General features: G+C 38.6%; 1 protein-coding gene across 4 annotated transcripts in view; it reads right to left on the reverse strand.

The window, feature by feature from the left end:
- dip2a (disco-interacting protein 2 homolog A) overlaps positions 1–17,118 on the reverse strand; it is a 162,487-nt gene extending 145,369 nt beyond the window's left edge. For 3 of the 4 annotated variants that reach the window (XM_048192864.1, XM_048192863.1, XM_048192861.1), the window contains exon 1: positions 16,594–17,118. In XM_048192864.1, coding sequence (XP_048048821.1) covers positions 16,594–16,717 — 124 coding nt within the window. In that variant the 5' untranslated portion in view covers positions 16,718–17,118. The remainder of the gene's footprint in view (positions 1–16,593) is intronic. The other variant, XM_048192862.1, reaches the window with a different exon arrangement.
- Between the last annotated feature and the right edge of the window lie 1,363 nt (positions 17,119–18,481).

Consider the following 18,481-nt stretch of genomic DNA (forward strand, 5'->3'; position numbering starts at 1 on the left):
AAAGGCTTGCCAAAACAAAGTTACTGGGTTGTCCTTTTTCACATTTTCTGGGTTGGTAGATGCACCGGTTACACGATTATAGCAATTAAACATGGAAAAAGTCAGATTTTCATGAGATGTCCCCTTTAACCAAACATTAGTAAACCATAGTAGATCACATATATTTATTTAGAGCAGGTGTTCTTGATTCAAACGAGCCCAAACACAACATAACATGATGCATGACATGCTGCTTTGCCAAAGCAATACGACATCCGAGATCCGATCGCGTCATGATGATGCAGTGTTTTCTAATGTCAGTTGACAACACTGGGAAGGTCAACGAACAGAAACTGGATCTCAACTGTGGTGGTGGGTATAGTGGGTAGTGACGATGAATAAAGACCAATCAGGGATTGGATTGGACTTATCGCTCAGATTGACAGTTCTTGGATTCATCGTTTGCCGTAGAAGCGCACTGGAAGATCAGGTCAACGCTCGTCCACCAGGATCTTATTATTTTTATTCTTTTCATGTTTGCAAGTAGTTCTTATGTTCATACATTTGAGCGATTATTGTTATGTATGCGGGATTTATTTTACACAAAAAAAAATATATTTTGTGTCTCATTTGATTGGGTCATTGAAAGTCATGGTTTCTGGTTTAAACTTGTTTTGTGCAGTTGGACTAAAAGCAAAAAAAAACTCTCCCCATTGAGCACATAAAAAGACACATTTTGTTTAAATGGTATTTTGGCTTGACACCAGAGTATTAATGTGCAGAACACATACTGGCTGGATTTACTGATTTTTTTGGGTTATATTTTTAGTACATAACAGAAAATATGATGCATATTTTGAAAAGACTTTACAAAAAATATCAAAGTCTTTCGAAGAGAATATTCCCATCTTTATTTATAGTGAGTAAACTAAACATTGATAAAAATCAAAGTAACATTTTGTTTTTAATGGTCTTTATAATAAATGTTTACTTTGCATGAATGTAATTTTATTTAGGAAAAGACATTTTTTATTCAAATTAAATTAAAATAATAAATATGAATTGAGAAAAACTAATAACTGTGGCTGTAACAAATTAGAGTATTTTTTTTAAAGTTGGTCTAAAGTATCATTTTTTCGGTGCTAAATTTGATTAGGCCTGTGCTGCTCTCCCTGTGGCTCTCAGCTGGGTTTTCAGAGCCGTCTCTCGGCTCCAGACCGCTTTAGGATGTGATTGGTGTTCCGCGGGCCAATCAGAGGACACCGTGTGGTTTCTGCACCCAGACAGATGGAGGCAGCGAGGGATTCTGGACAGTGGACAGTCACTGGTGTCTGCTGAGATCAAACGACACTCGTTTCCTCGTGGCAGAGCCGCTGACGCACACACAGCAGGTACAGCAGCACCCCACAATATCTGTGAGCCTCGCATTCATGCACAGCTTTAGTATTATCAGCCAGCCTCACAGTCAATACACACCTGTAACATTTAAGAGTGACCAATTATGCTTTTTCCACGTTCATCTTTCTTTAGTGTGTAATGTTGCTGTTTGAGCATGAAGAAGCTCTGCAAAGTCCCTCCAGCGGGATTTCTTCTCTATATCAGTGTCAGTGTTTCTGAACTCCCTGAAACTCCTCCATTGTAGTCTTGAGTTTTCTTCCAGAAATGAACATGTCACAATATTCCTCATTTAAATATTTCATATGCAGAATAAAGGGGCGGGGTTAGTTAGTGTGTTGAAACTGGCGGTTATGGTAAGGGGCGGGACATTTCCCAAACACGCTCGAATCGCTTGACCAATCACAACACACTGCTCCAGCCGACCAACCAGCCAATTTTGTGAAGGTGAAATATGGACCTGGACATGTTTTCATGAGATTCGCCCTAAAAGACTCTTAAATCTTTGGGTGTGAAGCTTTATAAATGAAAAGTCATCCATCCTTATTTTGCACATATTTTCACTCTCTGCTTTGGCAAAAACAATGAGCTTCACATGTTTTATGTGGTCTTGGGATCAAAGGAATTGATTCTAAAAACACTTGTTCAGTCTCACCCTAGACCCGCATGATTTGACAGCAGCAGTTACCCGAAAGCCAGCAGAGAATCCTGGGAATGAAATTAAAATGTGCACTAGCAATCTGCTCATGGGCTTTCAATCACACACGCAGGACTCCTGCCAGCAATAAATCAATTCACTACAAAACACACCGCCTCAGACCTTCTTCAAGAGTCCTGGATGCACTAAACACCTCCTGAGAGAGCAGCTGCGTGATAAAAACACAACGCAAGCCAGAGAATATTTGTTAAAGAGATGAATGGCCCTTAATATACAGCATGCAGTGACACACACACTAGCTCTGCTCCAAAACCTAGAGAAATTTTGATATGCTTTACATTGTATTCAATACAGCAAAATGCTGATAAAAGAACAGCACCACCCACCCAGTTAGCATAGCTAAGTTGTACAAAAGCTGTGATATCTTTTGCAAAACGCAATACTTCAATGAAAAGTGCCGATTTAAACCTGAATAAAATTGGCTTAGGGTTAGTTGTGTTAGTTGAGGAGAGGCGAGGTGAGGATCTAACTGCAGCGGTTTATTAAACAAACACATAAAGAAAGATAATTCAAACAGGGAAGACAACGTCAATAATCCACATAGGGAACAGAAATGCAACAGCTTCACAAACACATATAGACAACGACCGATAAAAGGCAACAGAAACACAGGGGTAAATATACACAAGAGGCTAACAAGGAACAGGTGTGGGTAATCAATCATTATGGAAACTAACAAGGGTAACTATGGAAAGAAGTAAAACAGGAACTACACACAGGAAATGAACACGGGAACAATCCACTTTTTCCAGAGCAAACGATGAGCGCCACCATGATGGATTCTAACTTCCATTTGTATGCTGTCCTTTTCCGGTCTCCATAGGATCCCATTGATAAAACAAAGTAAAAAGAGCGACTGAATTAATTAAACAGAAACTTTTTGAACATTACTAAAAATTAAAGGTCCCGTTCTTCGTGATCCCATGTTTCAAACTTTAGTTAGTGTGTAATGTTGTTGTTAGAGTATAAATAAAATCTGTAAAATTTTAAAGCTCAAAGTTCAATGCCAAGCGAGATATTTTATTTAACAGAAGTCGCCTACATCGAACGGCCAGTTTGGACTACATCCCTCTACTTCCTTCTTTAATGACGTCACTAAAACAGTTTTTTGACTAACCTCCGCCCACAGGAATACACAAGAGTTGCGTTTGTAGAGTGTGTTTGTCGCCATGTCGTCGAAACGCTGTTATTTTCATCCCGCAGTCCAATCACCGGGTCTGATTCCGGCTCAAATTGATAGGGTAAAATTAAAGACATGTTTACAATAACACTGAGCGCGTGCATCTCCACGTTATGGTAAGAGGCGTGACCTTTCCGGGCAAGGTTCGATAAGCTGCTGTCGAATCACAACACAGGAACCGCTGGCACAATCAGAACTCGTTACGTATTTCTGAAGGAGGGACTTCATAGAACAAGGAAGTCATCAGCCCGTTTTTATGACAGTGGAAACAGCGGTATACAGATAAGTAAATTATGTGAAAAATACTGTGTTTTTTTACACACGAGACATGAACGCATGTTATATTGCACACTATAAACACAATCAAAGCTTCAAAAAACCACGAAAAACGGGACCTTTAAAACGAGCGCAGGGTTAAGCTGTGCTGTTGTTGGAATAAAGGGAAGAAATTCCTGGAAAGTTTGTGTTTTGAGCACCAGCAAATCTGAAAAGAATGTCCGTATACGTAACATTATCAACTCGAAAAATATGTTAATTTGACTAGAAACACCGGAGAAATGTAAAGGATAATTCCGCTATGAGTCAGATGAGACTTCCACATTCAGGAAAAATGTGGATAGGAAACAAAATATACTTCAAAATAAAAGTCCTTGAACACAAAACAGGTAATCGTGACAAGTTACATGTAATTATGTATAATTTACTGTTATTACTATAGTAACAAGGACACTAAAGAGGTTACACTTTATTTTACAGTGCCGTAGTTACATTGTAATTACTTAAATAAGTACTGAGAACTATTAATTAACTATACTTACTACAGAGTTACAGTTGGGTTAGGGTTAGTTACTTGTAATTATGCATAATTAACTGTTATTACTATAGTAAGTACATGTAGTAACGTGTAACTATGGCACTGTAAAACAAAGTGTTACCAAGTAAAGTGTTACCACATTTTATTTTTGTTTGTTTTTCCTTGTAGGTGTGCTTTCTGCGATGTTACCTAATTGCAACCAAAATTGAGGATTTTACCCAATAATGTTGTGTGCTATGTATTTTATATGCTTGCAAGAGTATTGGGTTATAGCTTAGCAACATACTAAAAATAAGATTTACAACTGGGAACGATTACAAGAATTTATCGAATGTCTTGTGTGCTTCACTTCTCAGTGGGTTCATTTAGTGAGGCAGCTCAATAAGCTTTGGAACAGACCTATAATTTATGCAAAGGATGTTATGTAGCTGCAAATGATGTGAAAACCTGGAAACCAGTAATAAACCCACAATATCCATTTGGTAACTGTCCAAACCAAAGGTTTTCAGAAAGCGATCAGTGCCCTTCAGAGTGACTCCATTAGCCTGAGCTGTAGACTGTGCTAACAGAAACACTGCTAAATAAAACATGACTAGCCCAAAAATACAAAAAGAAGAGTGAGTGTGAGATAAATTGAGATGTGATGTGGTGGGCATATCGGAAGTCAAATAAACCCAAAGCAGCAGTAACATATAGTTTTCCCATAGTGTGGTTCATTAATTAATGATATTTAATCTTATAGCATGAAACGAAAAGAAGTTAGGCAAAAAATAAACATCAGTGAAAGAAACCCATAGAAAGTGTAAGCCGTCTGTGACCTAGCATGGCATGCGGCGGAGCGCTTGAAAGAGAAGAGACTGTTTCAACAAACAGAACACGGCCCATAAAACAACAAACCCAGACGCAAATACAAACACACACACACACACACACCTACATACGGCTGCACAGTGTGCGGCACAACACTCTGAAGTCTTCCCATGCTTTCAGGCACAAGCTTAAAAAATTTATGACCCCCTCAGAAAATCTATTCTCCACAGCCGCAGGCCAAAGCTGGAGTATCTCGCATGAGTTCTTGCCTAAAACCAGCAGCACATTAGAGTTGATGTAACTGCGGTACTGTCTGTGTGCAAGTCAGAGGCCAAAGACAAGCTTTGTTTAATTTAATGAGTCATTCACACAAACACTTTTGGATTTTGGATGTTTAAGTGTGGTTATTAATAATTGTCTCTAATTAAAGTAATGAATGTCACAGTTACATGTTAAACATTCATTTTTAAACACATAATAATGCGTCAGTGTGTCAAAGCAAAGTTACTACATTGCAACTTGTTTACATACATATGCAGGGAAATTCATACACCTGAAAAACAAATGCTATAGAGTTTCCTTATATCATCTTTCAAGAATCAGACAACAGCTTTACTGACAGAAATCTGAGATATTGAGTCAACATATCTGGTAACACTTTACAATATGGTCACATTTGTTCACATGCACGCTATTAACTAAAATAAACCACCAACTTTTTAAAGTATCCATTATCCTTAATCTTAGGTAATACATATGTAAATGTTTTTGTTTGCTCACAGTGAATTAACTATTGTTAACAGATCAAACGTTTGGTTGTAGAAATGTATTAGTAAATGTTGAAATAATAATAAGACTCATTGGCTGTAGAAGTATTGTTCATTTCATGTTAACAAATGAGACTTTATTGTAAAGTGTTACCAGATATCCCACATTCGGTTCTGAATGGAACGCAGTAACAATCACAGGAATCTTGCCAAAACATTCCAAAAATCAAATTAGAGGGACTCGATTCTAGTATAATATAATACTTCTATATCTAATTATCTAATAAAGGGTCAGTATTGGATAAATCCAGCCTCAGAAGATTCTAATTGTTGCACTCTAATCATTCTAATATATAAAGTAATTGTCATTGACTCAAAATGCCTACAAAACAAACATCCAGTTTCTCAAAGAGTCTTCCCGTGGTTCATGCAGACCTATTCGCTTCACTAGAAATGCATTTACTTCCAAAAATGTCCCATTCCAGGAGTTGCGCTACAGTGGGCGTGTTCCTGAAGATCCCGCCCACCCGTGTGCATGATTATATGCTGCGGAAACGCTGACTCATGTGAGCCTGACCTTTTCATCCCAATCTGGGATACAGGGAAGAAAGTTTCCCTCAACCTTAAAGACTCCATGAAATCAAACTTGGGATTTAGGAACCAAGTTTAGGGAACCAAGTTTAACTTCTACCAAGTGCAATATTATGAATATTGAGTGTTTGATGGTCTTTTATGTAGTTTTACTTCCCACAGCAATAACAGAGCACTGTAAAAAAAATAAATAAATAAAATCTAAAATCGTGTTAATTTTTCAGATAATAGGGTGAATAAGGTACGTTTTTATGATGTTGCTTTTTAGACGAATCGCCGCGGTTCTTGATTTGACATTTGTGCTCCGTTGCGTTTTTAAAATAACGTCCCACCGACGCTACGCCTAAACCAACCCGATAGCATTGACAAAAGCAAACGTGAGATAAGAAGCGCGATCATATACCGTTTTTCAGCTCGTTTAGATATCTCTTATCTCTCTTTTTACTGTCCGTCACTCGCCTTTCGCGGGATTCATACCCAGGGGGACTCCTCATCGTAAGTCCAACTCCGTGTCAGCTGAGCTACCGAGCAAGCTGGTTACGGCCAAAAAAAGCAAAACGTACAGAGCCGGTCAAACGGCACAAAGTCCTAAGTACGTTCGTTTACAAATCAGGCACTCTGGTAAAAAGTGTTTTGAAGTCGTAACATAATATTGTCTTTATTCATCCATAATCGGACCCCGGCTGTCATCGAAACCATGTATGAAAACGAGCAAAAAGCACTTATTGATGTTTTACCGCCTCTAGCGTTGGTTTCTGTTGGAAACTGCAGCAAGACGTACGCATCGGTACGTAATTTTGTGTCTCACGAAAACGTGCCCACGGGTACCTGTCTGACATTCTGTAAAGTCTGTGACCTGAACCGCACCCGCATTAAATCTACTACATCAGATAGACAAAAATAATTTATTTTCTCATGCAACACAAGCAATCAAATCAACATTAGGCATTCTGAGTTGATGCATTTGAGAAAAATAGAAAAAAAAGAGAGAGAGAGAACGTGCATCCGTCGTGTAAACAATACAAAACTTTTGCCTACATCATGTGAGCAATCTGCCCATACAGGCTATTTTGAACAATAGATAACACCACAGGCTATACAGACGCTTAAAGATCTCCATAAATTAAAAGATCATACAGCCAAATATGAGCCTTTACTGTCATATAATATCGGGATATTTAAGCGGATTCACTCTGCATTTCCTGAAACTCTGACATGTATACATGGCCGTTGATCCTCTAAGGAAAAGAAAACTTTTATTTAAACTGTGAATAGATTACAGGCAGAAAGCGAGCAAAGAGCGCTCCCTTGATAACGTCTGAAGCTGTCGATCACTTCAGTTGCAGCGTGATTGGCTACAATGATCAACACTGTAAATCCCATTGTAAACAGAAACCTTTGACGGTCTTCAGACTACAGAGAGTGAACACAAGTAAGCTCGGGAACGTTTGAAAGCAGCTGCCTTTCAGTGGGTACCATTTCAAAAATAGTCTTGGCTATTGGACTCACAGTTGCCCGTGCCTATTGATTCCCCACCCGCACAGCAAATGCCAACGTAAATATTATTCCACACGTTACATCAAATATTAGCGGTTCACTGTCCCCGTGCAGGACTCTGGCAGGACATTTCTGCTCCAGCAGACCAATCAGAGCACACTGTGCTTTTCAGAAGGAGGGGCTTCATAGAGACAGGAACTAAACAGAACGTTACTGACAGACTGGGAAGAGAGGAGCTGCAACAATGGAGAATATGAGGAAAATAATCAACATTCAAAGATGAAAACCTGTTCTAGTAGAGCCTGAAAACAACATCAAGACTTATAGGGCATCTTTAATCACAAGGTGGTTTCTGCGGTCTTTTGATGGAGCTTCCATTAGCACAATGCCAAGATAGAAAAAGAGTTTGCCTCTAGGTTTCCTCAGGCAGAAGTGTACACTGAAAAAATAATGGGTGTAGGATTCACTTTGAGGCAATTTTATCTGCCGAAATTGCTAGTAAAGTTTACAAGTAATTACAAAGAAACAGTAAGGGATATATTGAGTTAAACGTGAAATTTTGAAGTTGAAAAACCACCAGTTTCAACACACTACTAACTAACTCAACCACGCCCCCTGCCCCTTTACTCTGTGTATGCCTTGGGTGGGAATTATAGGAATATTGTGACGTGTTTGTTCCTGGAAGACAATAGAGGCGTTTCAAGGAGTTCAGAAACAGTGCTTAAATGAAGACTTAGGCTACATTCACAATGCAGGCCCAAATCTGAATATTGTTGCACATACTGTATGTGACTGATCTGATTTTTTTTTATATAACATTGTGAACAGCACAAAGCACAAGGAATCTGATCTTTTTGATTCTGATTTGGGCCACTTCCAAAGTTTTACGTCACTCTAGATCGACATTCGTCACAATTCTGTGCTGACGGGAGTCACTCCAAAGATTTTCAGCTCTTATACTCAAGTATCACGCTGATAACTCTATACAAGCCAAACTTGATTCTTACTCAGTGTGTGTGGGTGTTCCTGAAGAAACATACTCAATACAAAACACAACAGCTGGACAGAGTGAACTTGGTCAGACCACAAATATGGAAACAACATGGGAATATGACTTTAACATTGTTGACCATGGACAAAGAAAGACTAACCAGCAATAACAAAGTTATATATAGACTAGGAGCAAAACGATTTCGGTAAGAAAAAGAAGGGAAAAAAAAGCTTCACCATTTGGTAGATGCGGGAATGGCACTGTCTTCTCCAAAATAAATTATTGGTGATTTGCGCTGCTAACCTAAACAAACCCTAAAGAGGATGAACAAATCATGGTCTTGTTTTTGACTGTATGTCTGGTGTATGTGATGCTGGACCTGCATGACGTTCACTAGCTAGTGTGTCACAATGATTCAGAACTTTTACTGCTCAGAGATTTTGCTGCATTATATGTGTTAATGCTTGAAACAATGAGATAAAGAATCTCTAAAGGGTCGAATTCAGCCTCAAATGAATCTAACTGTTGCACCCTAATAATAACCAAACCAATGCTGTGACCACAACCGTTCGAACATCACACCAAAATCACTCGCATTCTGCAGAAAACACAGCAGTCACCTGACCAACCACATGAGAGGGTTGCGGACTAGCGGTGGACAAACCATGACCCGTGATCACACACCCAGATGAAAAGTCATTTTACGTCAAATTCATCACATGACTTGACATATGACTGTTGTCAGACTAGACTAGATCCTCTCCTTCACTTCCAGACATTGAGCGATACTATACAGATGTTCACTATAATGTGTTTCTGGGCCATTGCTACAAACCGAAGAGGTACGAGTGATGAAGCAAAGTGGAGAGATGAGAAACGAGCGAGAGAATGAATTATCTGGACGAGCAGAGCCTCGCCGCAGGAGTTAATGCACACTATTTGTCTTCTTGCACTCATTTACGCCCCATCTCTCCACCGCTGATCCATATCGAGGTCAACAACTCGGCATGTCTGCATGGCTCTCCGGTCAAAGCCTAATGCATGAGAACCCTACGAGAATAACAGGACATGCTACATAACTTCTCTAGGAGCAAGAACCCACTGAACCTCGGGTCACTCAGATGAGCCCCTTCAACAGTTCTGACTTGATTTTTTTTTTTGGAATTTAAAGTCTGTACTACCTGCCAAATATCACTGAAAGAGGTGTCTTGAAATCACACCTGTCTCTGTGACACTCTGGAAAAACTGTCAGGGGAGCTTCATGTATTTTTAGTAGGGCTGTCAACATCAATGCGTTAACACATGCAATTAATTCAAAATCCTTAATGCGTTAAAATAATTTAACGCATATAAATTACTGAAGCACGTGAAATTGCGTCATTAACGTAATTTACGTCACACAGTTACTAGGGGTGTATCGATATTCAAACCGAACCGAAAAAACGTGATACACCACCATTGCAATACTCTCATGGCGTACTGATTGTGCCCCGCCCCTTGCTGCCCCGCCCAGCCCTGGCCCACTGGATCTACACAAAGAATACAGCGTCGTATCCTAACCACTAAACAATAATCGCAATAAGTTCTGCATTTTGTTACAGGGCTCAACGCTAAGGATTTTTTCTACTGGCCCGATTGAGCCAGTGGTTCAAATTTTTACTTGCCCCGCCAGAATTTTCACTGGCCCCACAACAAAAAATTAATAAAAGTAAAAGACAAGAAAATGGGCCTATAAAATAAGCATAGTTATTGTTTTCATTGTCTTTGTTACATTTAACCTCAATAAATAGGTTTATGACACCAAAAGCTATTAGATTAACTTATATTTTAAATATTGTTACAAATAAACAGTAAGTAATAAAATAGTAACAAATAATCAAATTACGAGTAATAGCACAAATAAATAGAACAAACATATAAATGAAATAAATGGTGCTTTTCAAGTTTTTCATGTAGGTTTAAACTAGATTTTCAGGTACAGAAATTGTAACCTAATATATAGCTAAATATATAACTATAGATTAAACTTTATTTAAGTTAATCAGTCAAGAGCAGTTACAGATGCATAAAAATGTTTTTAATGTTGAAAATAAAAAACGTTAAATACTGTTACTTGAAATTATTTAAAAAATGAAGACACTTTAAATGTGAAATTAAACCTGCCAGTAGGTGGCAGCGAATCACTGTTAATGAGCGAGTCATTGAGATTCAACCGATTCATTCAAGCGGATGATTCATTCAGGAAGTAGGGATGGGCGATACCACTTATTTTGTTTTCGATACCGATACTTTCAAGGCTAAAATCGCCGATATCGATATCGATACCGATACGATACCTCTAATCTGAATTTAAGTTATTAAATTATTAATAATTTAAGTCCTTAAATTATTGAATTACTATGAGTAAAATGGGTAATGGTACCCACTTAACATTATATTTGAAAGATATTTTAACATTCAATACGCCTTAATTGCAATTTATTAGATTATATTTTTGTTTACACATGGTTAAAATGTTTATTTGTAGTGGTAACCATGGAAATCTACAAATACTATAGGCTTTTAATTATTCGCTAACATAGGTTATTTGTCCAATTCAATGCATATTGTATGCATTAAATTTATTGTTAATTAAACAAAATCAATGGTAAAAAAAATACATTGATATTTTTGTATCCATTTGGGATTGACATTGATACTTTCGATACTCAACGTCAGTATCGATATATCGATACTTCACATTGATATGCCCATCCCTATCAGGAAGTGTTACTCAGAGACGCGACGAAGAGACGGACTTTGGAACTATTTTCGTTGGCGAAATACAGTGAAACAGGCGATTTGATGTCTCAAATGTAAGTCACTTGATATTAAGCTCTTGTTCATTAAACTGTTCACTGAATAAAATAAATATCACATTTGTAATCATGCTAATATTTGGAGAAAAACTGCGCTCTTTGTGTAATATTGGTTAACTATATTAAATTATATAAATATGAAATATATACAGGGGCATTTTTGCCCCTTATCTTGAATTCTGGGGCATTCTAAAGGAATTTATTAGACTAAATCACGCAGTGAAAGCGTGCACTCTAAATATGCACGCGCACTAATCTAACCTACTACACTACGTCACGTAGTGCATGCGTGCACTCAATGAGTGTGTTTTTGTTTGTTTTTTGTAAAGTGAGGGACATACTCGATAATATCAGATTGTTAAATCAACGATTACGATATCATAGACGATATCGCACACCCTACAGCACTGGCCCGATCGGGCAAGTGACCGTTCCGTCTACTGTCCCGAGCGTCGTTCACACTGGCCCTGGGCCATCGGGCTGTCCTTATTGTTGAGCCCTGAGTTACTTTCGATAAAAAAAGTGTCATCTTTCAAATTCTTGATTTTATCACAAAATTCAAACAATAAATGCTATTTTGATGCTCTTTGATGTGGCGTGACAGGCGCTGTATAGGCGCCTCAGTTCAAGCGTACGAACGCGATCATCTCTTCCTCTTTAATACTAGTTACAGAATAAACATGAATGAACATCTGAAGGTATGTTGAAAGATACAGTACAACTTACTGAAACGTACACTATCTTGTGTAATCACTCAGTCAGTGTTTCAACGGCGGAAAGATGTCAATAAAACAGCTTGTAAACACTGCCTCATGTAGCATTTACCTCAGGTGAGTCCACAGCTTGTTAGTTCGCCAGAGAAATGAACTCTTTTGCTAAATATATGCACTATATTAGCCTATGCATTCATTATATTTTACTTAACGTGTTAGTGATGTCTTGATTAATGTATGTTTAAATAAATATGTCATGCAAACTGACAGCCACTGTGTAAATGATTATATTTCAACAACAAATTGGAGTAAAAGCATAATTTTATAATTAGATTTAGAAGTTAATGCAAAAACTGCCTGATGTGCGGTTTACATGTTTGCATACAATTTGTTATTTGAGTGTTGATTATTATATCTAACTTTTAATTGCAATTTAATTCATTTAAAGACATTTAAAGAATTCATTGTTCAGTAAACAACCCTGATAGCACACGTACATCTCGGATACGTCTATTTGATGTGCGTGTTTACGTCTGGAAGACGTATTTTTTAGAGTGTTTGCAATACGTGATCTGCAATACGTCTATTGGCGTTTCCTGTCAGATGTCAAATAAACGTTTAGAAGATGTCTTTAAGATGTTTATGATTTAGAATGTATGTAAAACTGACATCTTAAAAATGTCTATCAGATGTTTGTAAACAGCAGATGCTTTCCAGATGAAGTGATCTATCGGGGACTGTTTAATTAAAGAAAAGCAATTTTGTTTAGTCATATTCTCTGATTGTTTCTGAAGAGCGCGAGCCCTCACGCATCACGCTGTGTGAAATACAGACTGAACCGAACGGTTATACAGTTAAATATTATCTATGTAAAATGTTATAGGTTTAAATATTATTGCTGATTATGGCTAATACATTATGAACTGCATATGTGAATATTATGTAGACTTACTGTTTACATCAAATTCATGCTTTAATAGTAGACTAATCATTGCAGGTTTCATCTGTGGCTTGCAACCATAAATGTCTGCATTTAGCATCAAAGAGAATCTTTGACGATGGTAATCTTTTTTCTGTTCTGATTCTGACATCCAAAGGCATTTTTTTCTTATTCCATGGATTTTGCCCGTTTTTCTCCACTTATTGCCGCTGTTTTTCTGCCACCACAATGCGTGTGCAACTGTAAGCGATGTAACTGTGATGTCTGCTCCCAAATGGTCTATACTGCAAAACATCTCAAGTGAATGATTTAGACTGAAGTTATTCATACGCCTGCCTGTTACACTGAACACGAACCGTCCCGTGAGACACGCACATCTATTATAGCTGAACTTAGCTAACAATGCAGAGCAGTTTGATGCATCCTTCATCCACCTGCTTCATCCACAGTCATTAGCAGCAGCACATCAATGGACTCTTAAAGCTCAAACAGACTGGAGAATCAGCCTCAGGGTTTCTGAGTCCTGAACTGCACTCAGTTTGACGTGTGATTCCTGCAGTTAGCCAAGAATAACACTAAAGCAGTGTCCTTGAAACCAATGTTTCAACCAACATGCTGAGAACGATCTGAAGCACATCATGCTTGATCCTCTACGGTGCAGCATCACATCCAAGATTCAACTTTACTTTCACTGCTTCCTGTTCAGGACAAAAGAAATGTGCCTTCAGATTTACCTCAATTTTTCACTTTTTTATGCCGCCATACTGAACACACAGCGCGAGGGAAGAATAATTGGGCAGGTCTTGTTGAGTTAGGCCTGCTGACGTCTGTGAATGAAGGGATAAAAGGAAAACAATGGCTATCAGAGAGCGTGCAGGACAGGAAGTTATGCACACGCAAACAGGAAGCAGACTGTTTTCTGTGATACTGTTGTGTTTTTTTTATTTTGTGTGTGTGTTGTTTGTTTGCGTCATATGGCAAAAAAAAAAAAATCAAACCAAGCAAAAACTTAAAGGGGACCTTTACAAGATGTAATATAAGTCTCTGGTGTCCCCAGAATGTGTCTGTGAAGTTTCAGCTCAAAATACCCCACAGATCATTTATTATAGCTTGTCAAATTTTACCCTATTTGGCCATTTTTGTGTGTGTTCCTTTAAATGCAAATGAGCTGCTGCTCCCGGCCCCCTTTCCAGAAGAGGGCGGAGCTTTAACAACTCGTGCTTCGGTTGCTCAACAACAACAAAGCTGGAGAATCTCACTCAGCCAAAATGAGGATTGTCAGTAACGGTGTTCAGCCTTACATTGTTCAAACCGGAGTCGACACTGATGGAGAGACTCAGGAAGAAGTTACAACTTTTAGAATGAAACTGGACGTTTCTGAATGGATAGTGGATAAATGTATGTAGTTGCTGTGGAGTTGATTCAACTCATCGACTAGCATGTGCTGTCATGTTCATCTTTTGTGTTGAATTGACCCTCGTTTGTGAAGCAGTCCGGCGTAAAATGACGGCATGACAACAACACTCTACTACAACAACTCTTCCTCTTCTCTAAAGCAGCCCAACATGGCCACACCCTTTGTTGTGTGTTCTTGGGGCGGGGTTTATGTACATTTGGGGTTTGTGGTGTCATTAACCCGGGAAGAAGCTTGTTGTAGTTCCAACCAGCCGTTTGTTGTAGTCCTTAAACAGAGAATTCTTTAAAAGAAAATATCTCCCTTTGCATTGAACTTTGAGTGTCGTAACTTTGCAGATGTTGTTTATGCTCAAACAGCAACATTACACACTAACTAAAGTTAAAAAAGTGAAATCATAATCAACCACCCCTTTAAGTAAATTCGGGAAGCAGTGCTGGGGAATTAGTGGTGTTGTGATGGAGAAGGAGAGTTCAGCGGTCACAGTGTGAGCTGCTGCTATTTTGGATTCGCTCCTTTTCCCTTTAAAAGAGTGAAACTTCCTTCAGCATGCTGAGAAACTAGGTCTGGTGCTGCCGGGCCGTCCCAGAGCCAATCACATGAGATATGGGTCAGAACTTCAGCACTGCAAACTCTCTGTCCGTATCTAAACTAGCGCTGAAAAGTTTGGGGTCAGTAAGTTCTTTAAATGTGAAAGAATGATCACCAAGGCTGCATTTATTTGATCAAAAATACAGCAAAAATTGTGAAATATTATACGAATTTAAAATACCTGTTTTCTATGTGAATATAAAGTAAAATAAAATTAATTCCTGTGATCAAAGCTGAATTTACTCCAGTCTTCAGTGTCACATGATCCTTCAGAAATCATTCTAATATGATGATTTGCTGCTCATGATGAAATCTTACGGCATCCAGTCAGTACAGTGTGTATATTCCCACAATTCCTCACACTCAAATCCTCCAAATCCGAATCCGATATTCTGTTGCTCTACAATAACACTCAACTGAATGCCTCTATACATAAACAATCTCTATAAAGAGTAAAGCAGGTTTAAAAAGATCGAGCTGTAATAGTATGTGGATGAGTGGTGCCATAATCGCTTCTGACAACATGATCATTTAAAATACTCCTGTAACTGTGTGAATTCATTACAATAAAAACCGCAGGCCTGTCTGCACATTCCCTTCATAGATGAGCCGGCACAGGGCTGGTGTAATTATTCAGTCCTGAAGACATGCTTCAGCTTAAAAGCACTATAGTTATCTATTATTATATAAAGACATAATGATTTAATTTCTACAGGTATAACTAAAAGGATATTACTTGCAAGTCAAGCTCTTGTGGGTTTGAATAGAAAAGTACTGATCACAATGTCAGGAAGAGAAGCAATTCTTTTATGTGGGAACATACAGGTTTATTCAATGTTCCCATCGTTGAACAGCCTGTTTAGGGAAGATGTGCAGCACGTGACACATGATGAAATGCAAAGCATGCTGTTGTTCTTGTCTGAAATTTCCATAGCCAGATAACAGCGTGAATGCTGAGCAGATCACTGGGAACAATCCAGATCTCATTTCATTCAGCATAGAGAACTACAACCTGACAATCATAATGAAGTCCAAAATCACAGCATGGTCATTTAGATGATGCTCAGAATGTTCTGTTTGAATGAAATCAACATATTATCAGCTGTATTGAATGCTCGTTGTGATCTGAAGCGCTGAACCTGCGTTACACCTATCACCATCTTCATCAACGCTGCTCTATTATAGGTACACACAAACATACTGATGACAGATCACATATTTCAGAGCAATGCTATGTCAACAGCCCATAATGCATGAACCCCTATTCATAGGAAATCTGATGCAACCCCGATGGCATGGAGATGGGAAGGCTGCACGCGGAAATCAGCGACTCACCCTCGGAGAGCTCCAGCTCGAGCTCCGCCAGCTTCTCGCGCACCTCCGCCGGGAGAGTCATCGCGATCGCCGGCGACGGGTCCAGCATCATCATCAGTAATCCGGTGGAACTGCGTTCTGCCATAACGATCCAGCTGGGTCAGACAGCTCCGGTACAGGTCCTCGCCGGCCAGAGGGCTTGTTGTGGCTCAGATCAGCTGGTGGAGAGAGAGGGGCGGGCCGGGCGGCTGCTGGTCGCTTATCGCATGCAGATGTGAGAAGTATCGGGGCGGTTGCATATAGGCTGCTGTTTGCGTACAGCCCAACCGCTCGGACCGCAGATCAAACGTTAGAATATAAGATCCACACCCTTCTTTAAGAAGGATTTAGCCGAGCATGACTGAAGATTTCCGTATAATTCTTCGTAAAACAAAGGGAAACTCGCCCAACTCCGCTCTTCAGCGCGCCACCATCGCCATTGCAGCAGAGCAGCTGGGAAGAGCGCGAGAGCAGCTCCAGTCAATCCTGTCTCACCTACACACACACACACGCACACACACACACCGGTGACATGCACTGCACTTACTAAACTAACAATAGATGGCACATTCCACGATAGTATAATTATAGAGTGAATTTGACGCATTTTATCTGACAAATAATATCTTAATATCATGTGTCAAATGTTAAACGTGACACTTAAGCTAAATGAAAACTTTTAGTAGGCTATATATTGAGATAAAGGCCAAGCTCTATGGCCTCTTAAAACGAACAGGGTGAGCAGTTTTAGTTCATTTAGCTTTATTCTTAAGGTCATGCTGATGATTCTACAAATATCCACTTTTCAATAATCAGCTGCTGACTGTACAAAATCATGGTAACAGGGTTGAGAATTAAAGATCACCCCCTACTGACACAGTTAAAATAGTTTACATCTTTATCATGCCATTGACAGAGGTTATGATGGTAACAGGGTTGAATATTATAGATCATCCCTACTGACACATTTAAAATATGAGAGAAGAGTTTACATCTTGGCCATGTTATTATGACAGCGGTTATGATGATAACAGGGTTGAATATTAAAGATCATCCCTACTGACACATTTCAAATATAAGAGAGGAGTTTATATCTTGGCCATGTTATTATGACAGAGGTTGTGATGGTAACAGGGTTGAATATTATAGATCATCCCTACTGACACATTTAAAATATAAGAGAGGAGTTTATATCTTTACCTTGTTATTATGACAGAGGTTGTGATGGTAACAGGGTTGAATATTATAGATCATCCCTACTGACACATTTAAAATATAAGAGAAGAGTTTATATCTTTACCTTGTTATTATGACAGAGGTTATGATGGTAACAGGGTTGAATATTATAGATCATCCCTACTGACACATTTAATATATAAGAGAAGAGTTTATATCTTTACCTTGTTATTATGACAGAGGTTATGATGGTAACAGGGTTGAATATTAAAGATCATCCCTACTGACACATTTAAAATATGAGAGAAGAGTTTACATCTTGGCCATGTTATTATGACGGAGGTTTTGATGGTAACAGGGTTGAATATTATAGATCATCCCTACTGACACATTTAAAATATAAGAGAGGAGTTTATATCTTTACCTTGTTATTATGACAGAGGTTATGATGGTAACAGGGTTGAATATTAAAGATCATCCCTACTGACACATTTAAAATATGAGAGAAGAGTTTACATCTTGGCCATGTTATTATGACAGAGGTTATGATGATAACAGGGTTAAATATTAAAGATCACCCCCTACTGACACATTTAATATATATGAGGAGTTTATATCTAGACCATGTTATTATGACAGAGGTTATGATGGTAACAGGGTTGAATATTAAAGATCACCCCTACTGACACATTTA

Source organism: Megalobrama amblycephala, linkage group LG6 (assembly GCF_018812025.1).
Source record: "Megalobrama amblycephala isolate DHTTF-2021 linkage group LG6, ASM1881202v1, whole genome shotgun sequence".
Taxonomy (NCBI): Eukaryota; Metazoa; Chordata; class Actinopteri; order Cypriniformes; family Xenocyprididae; genus Megalobrama; species Megalobrama amblycephala.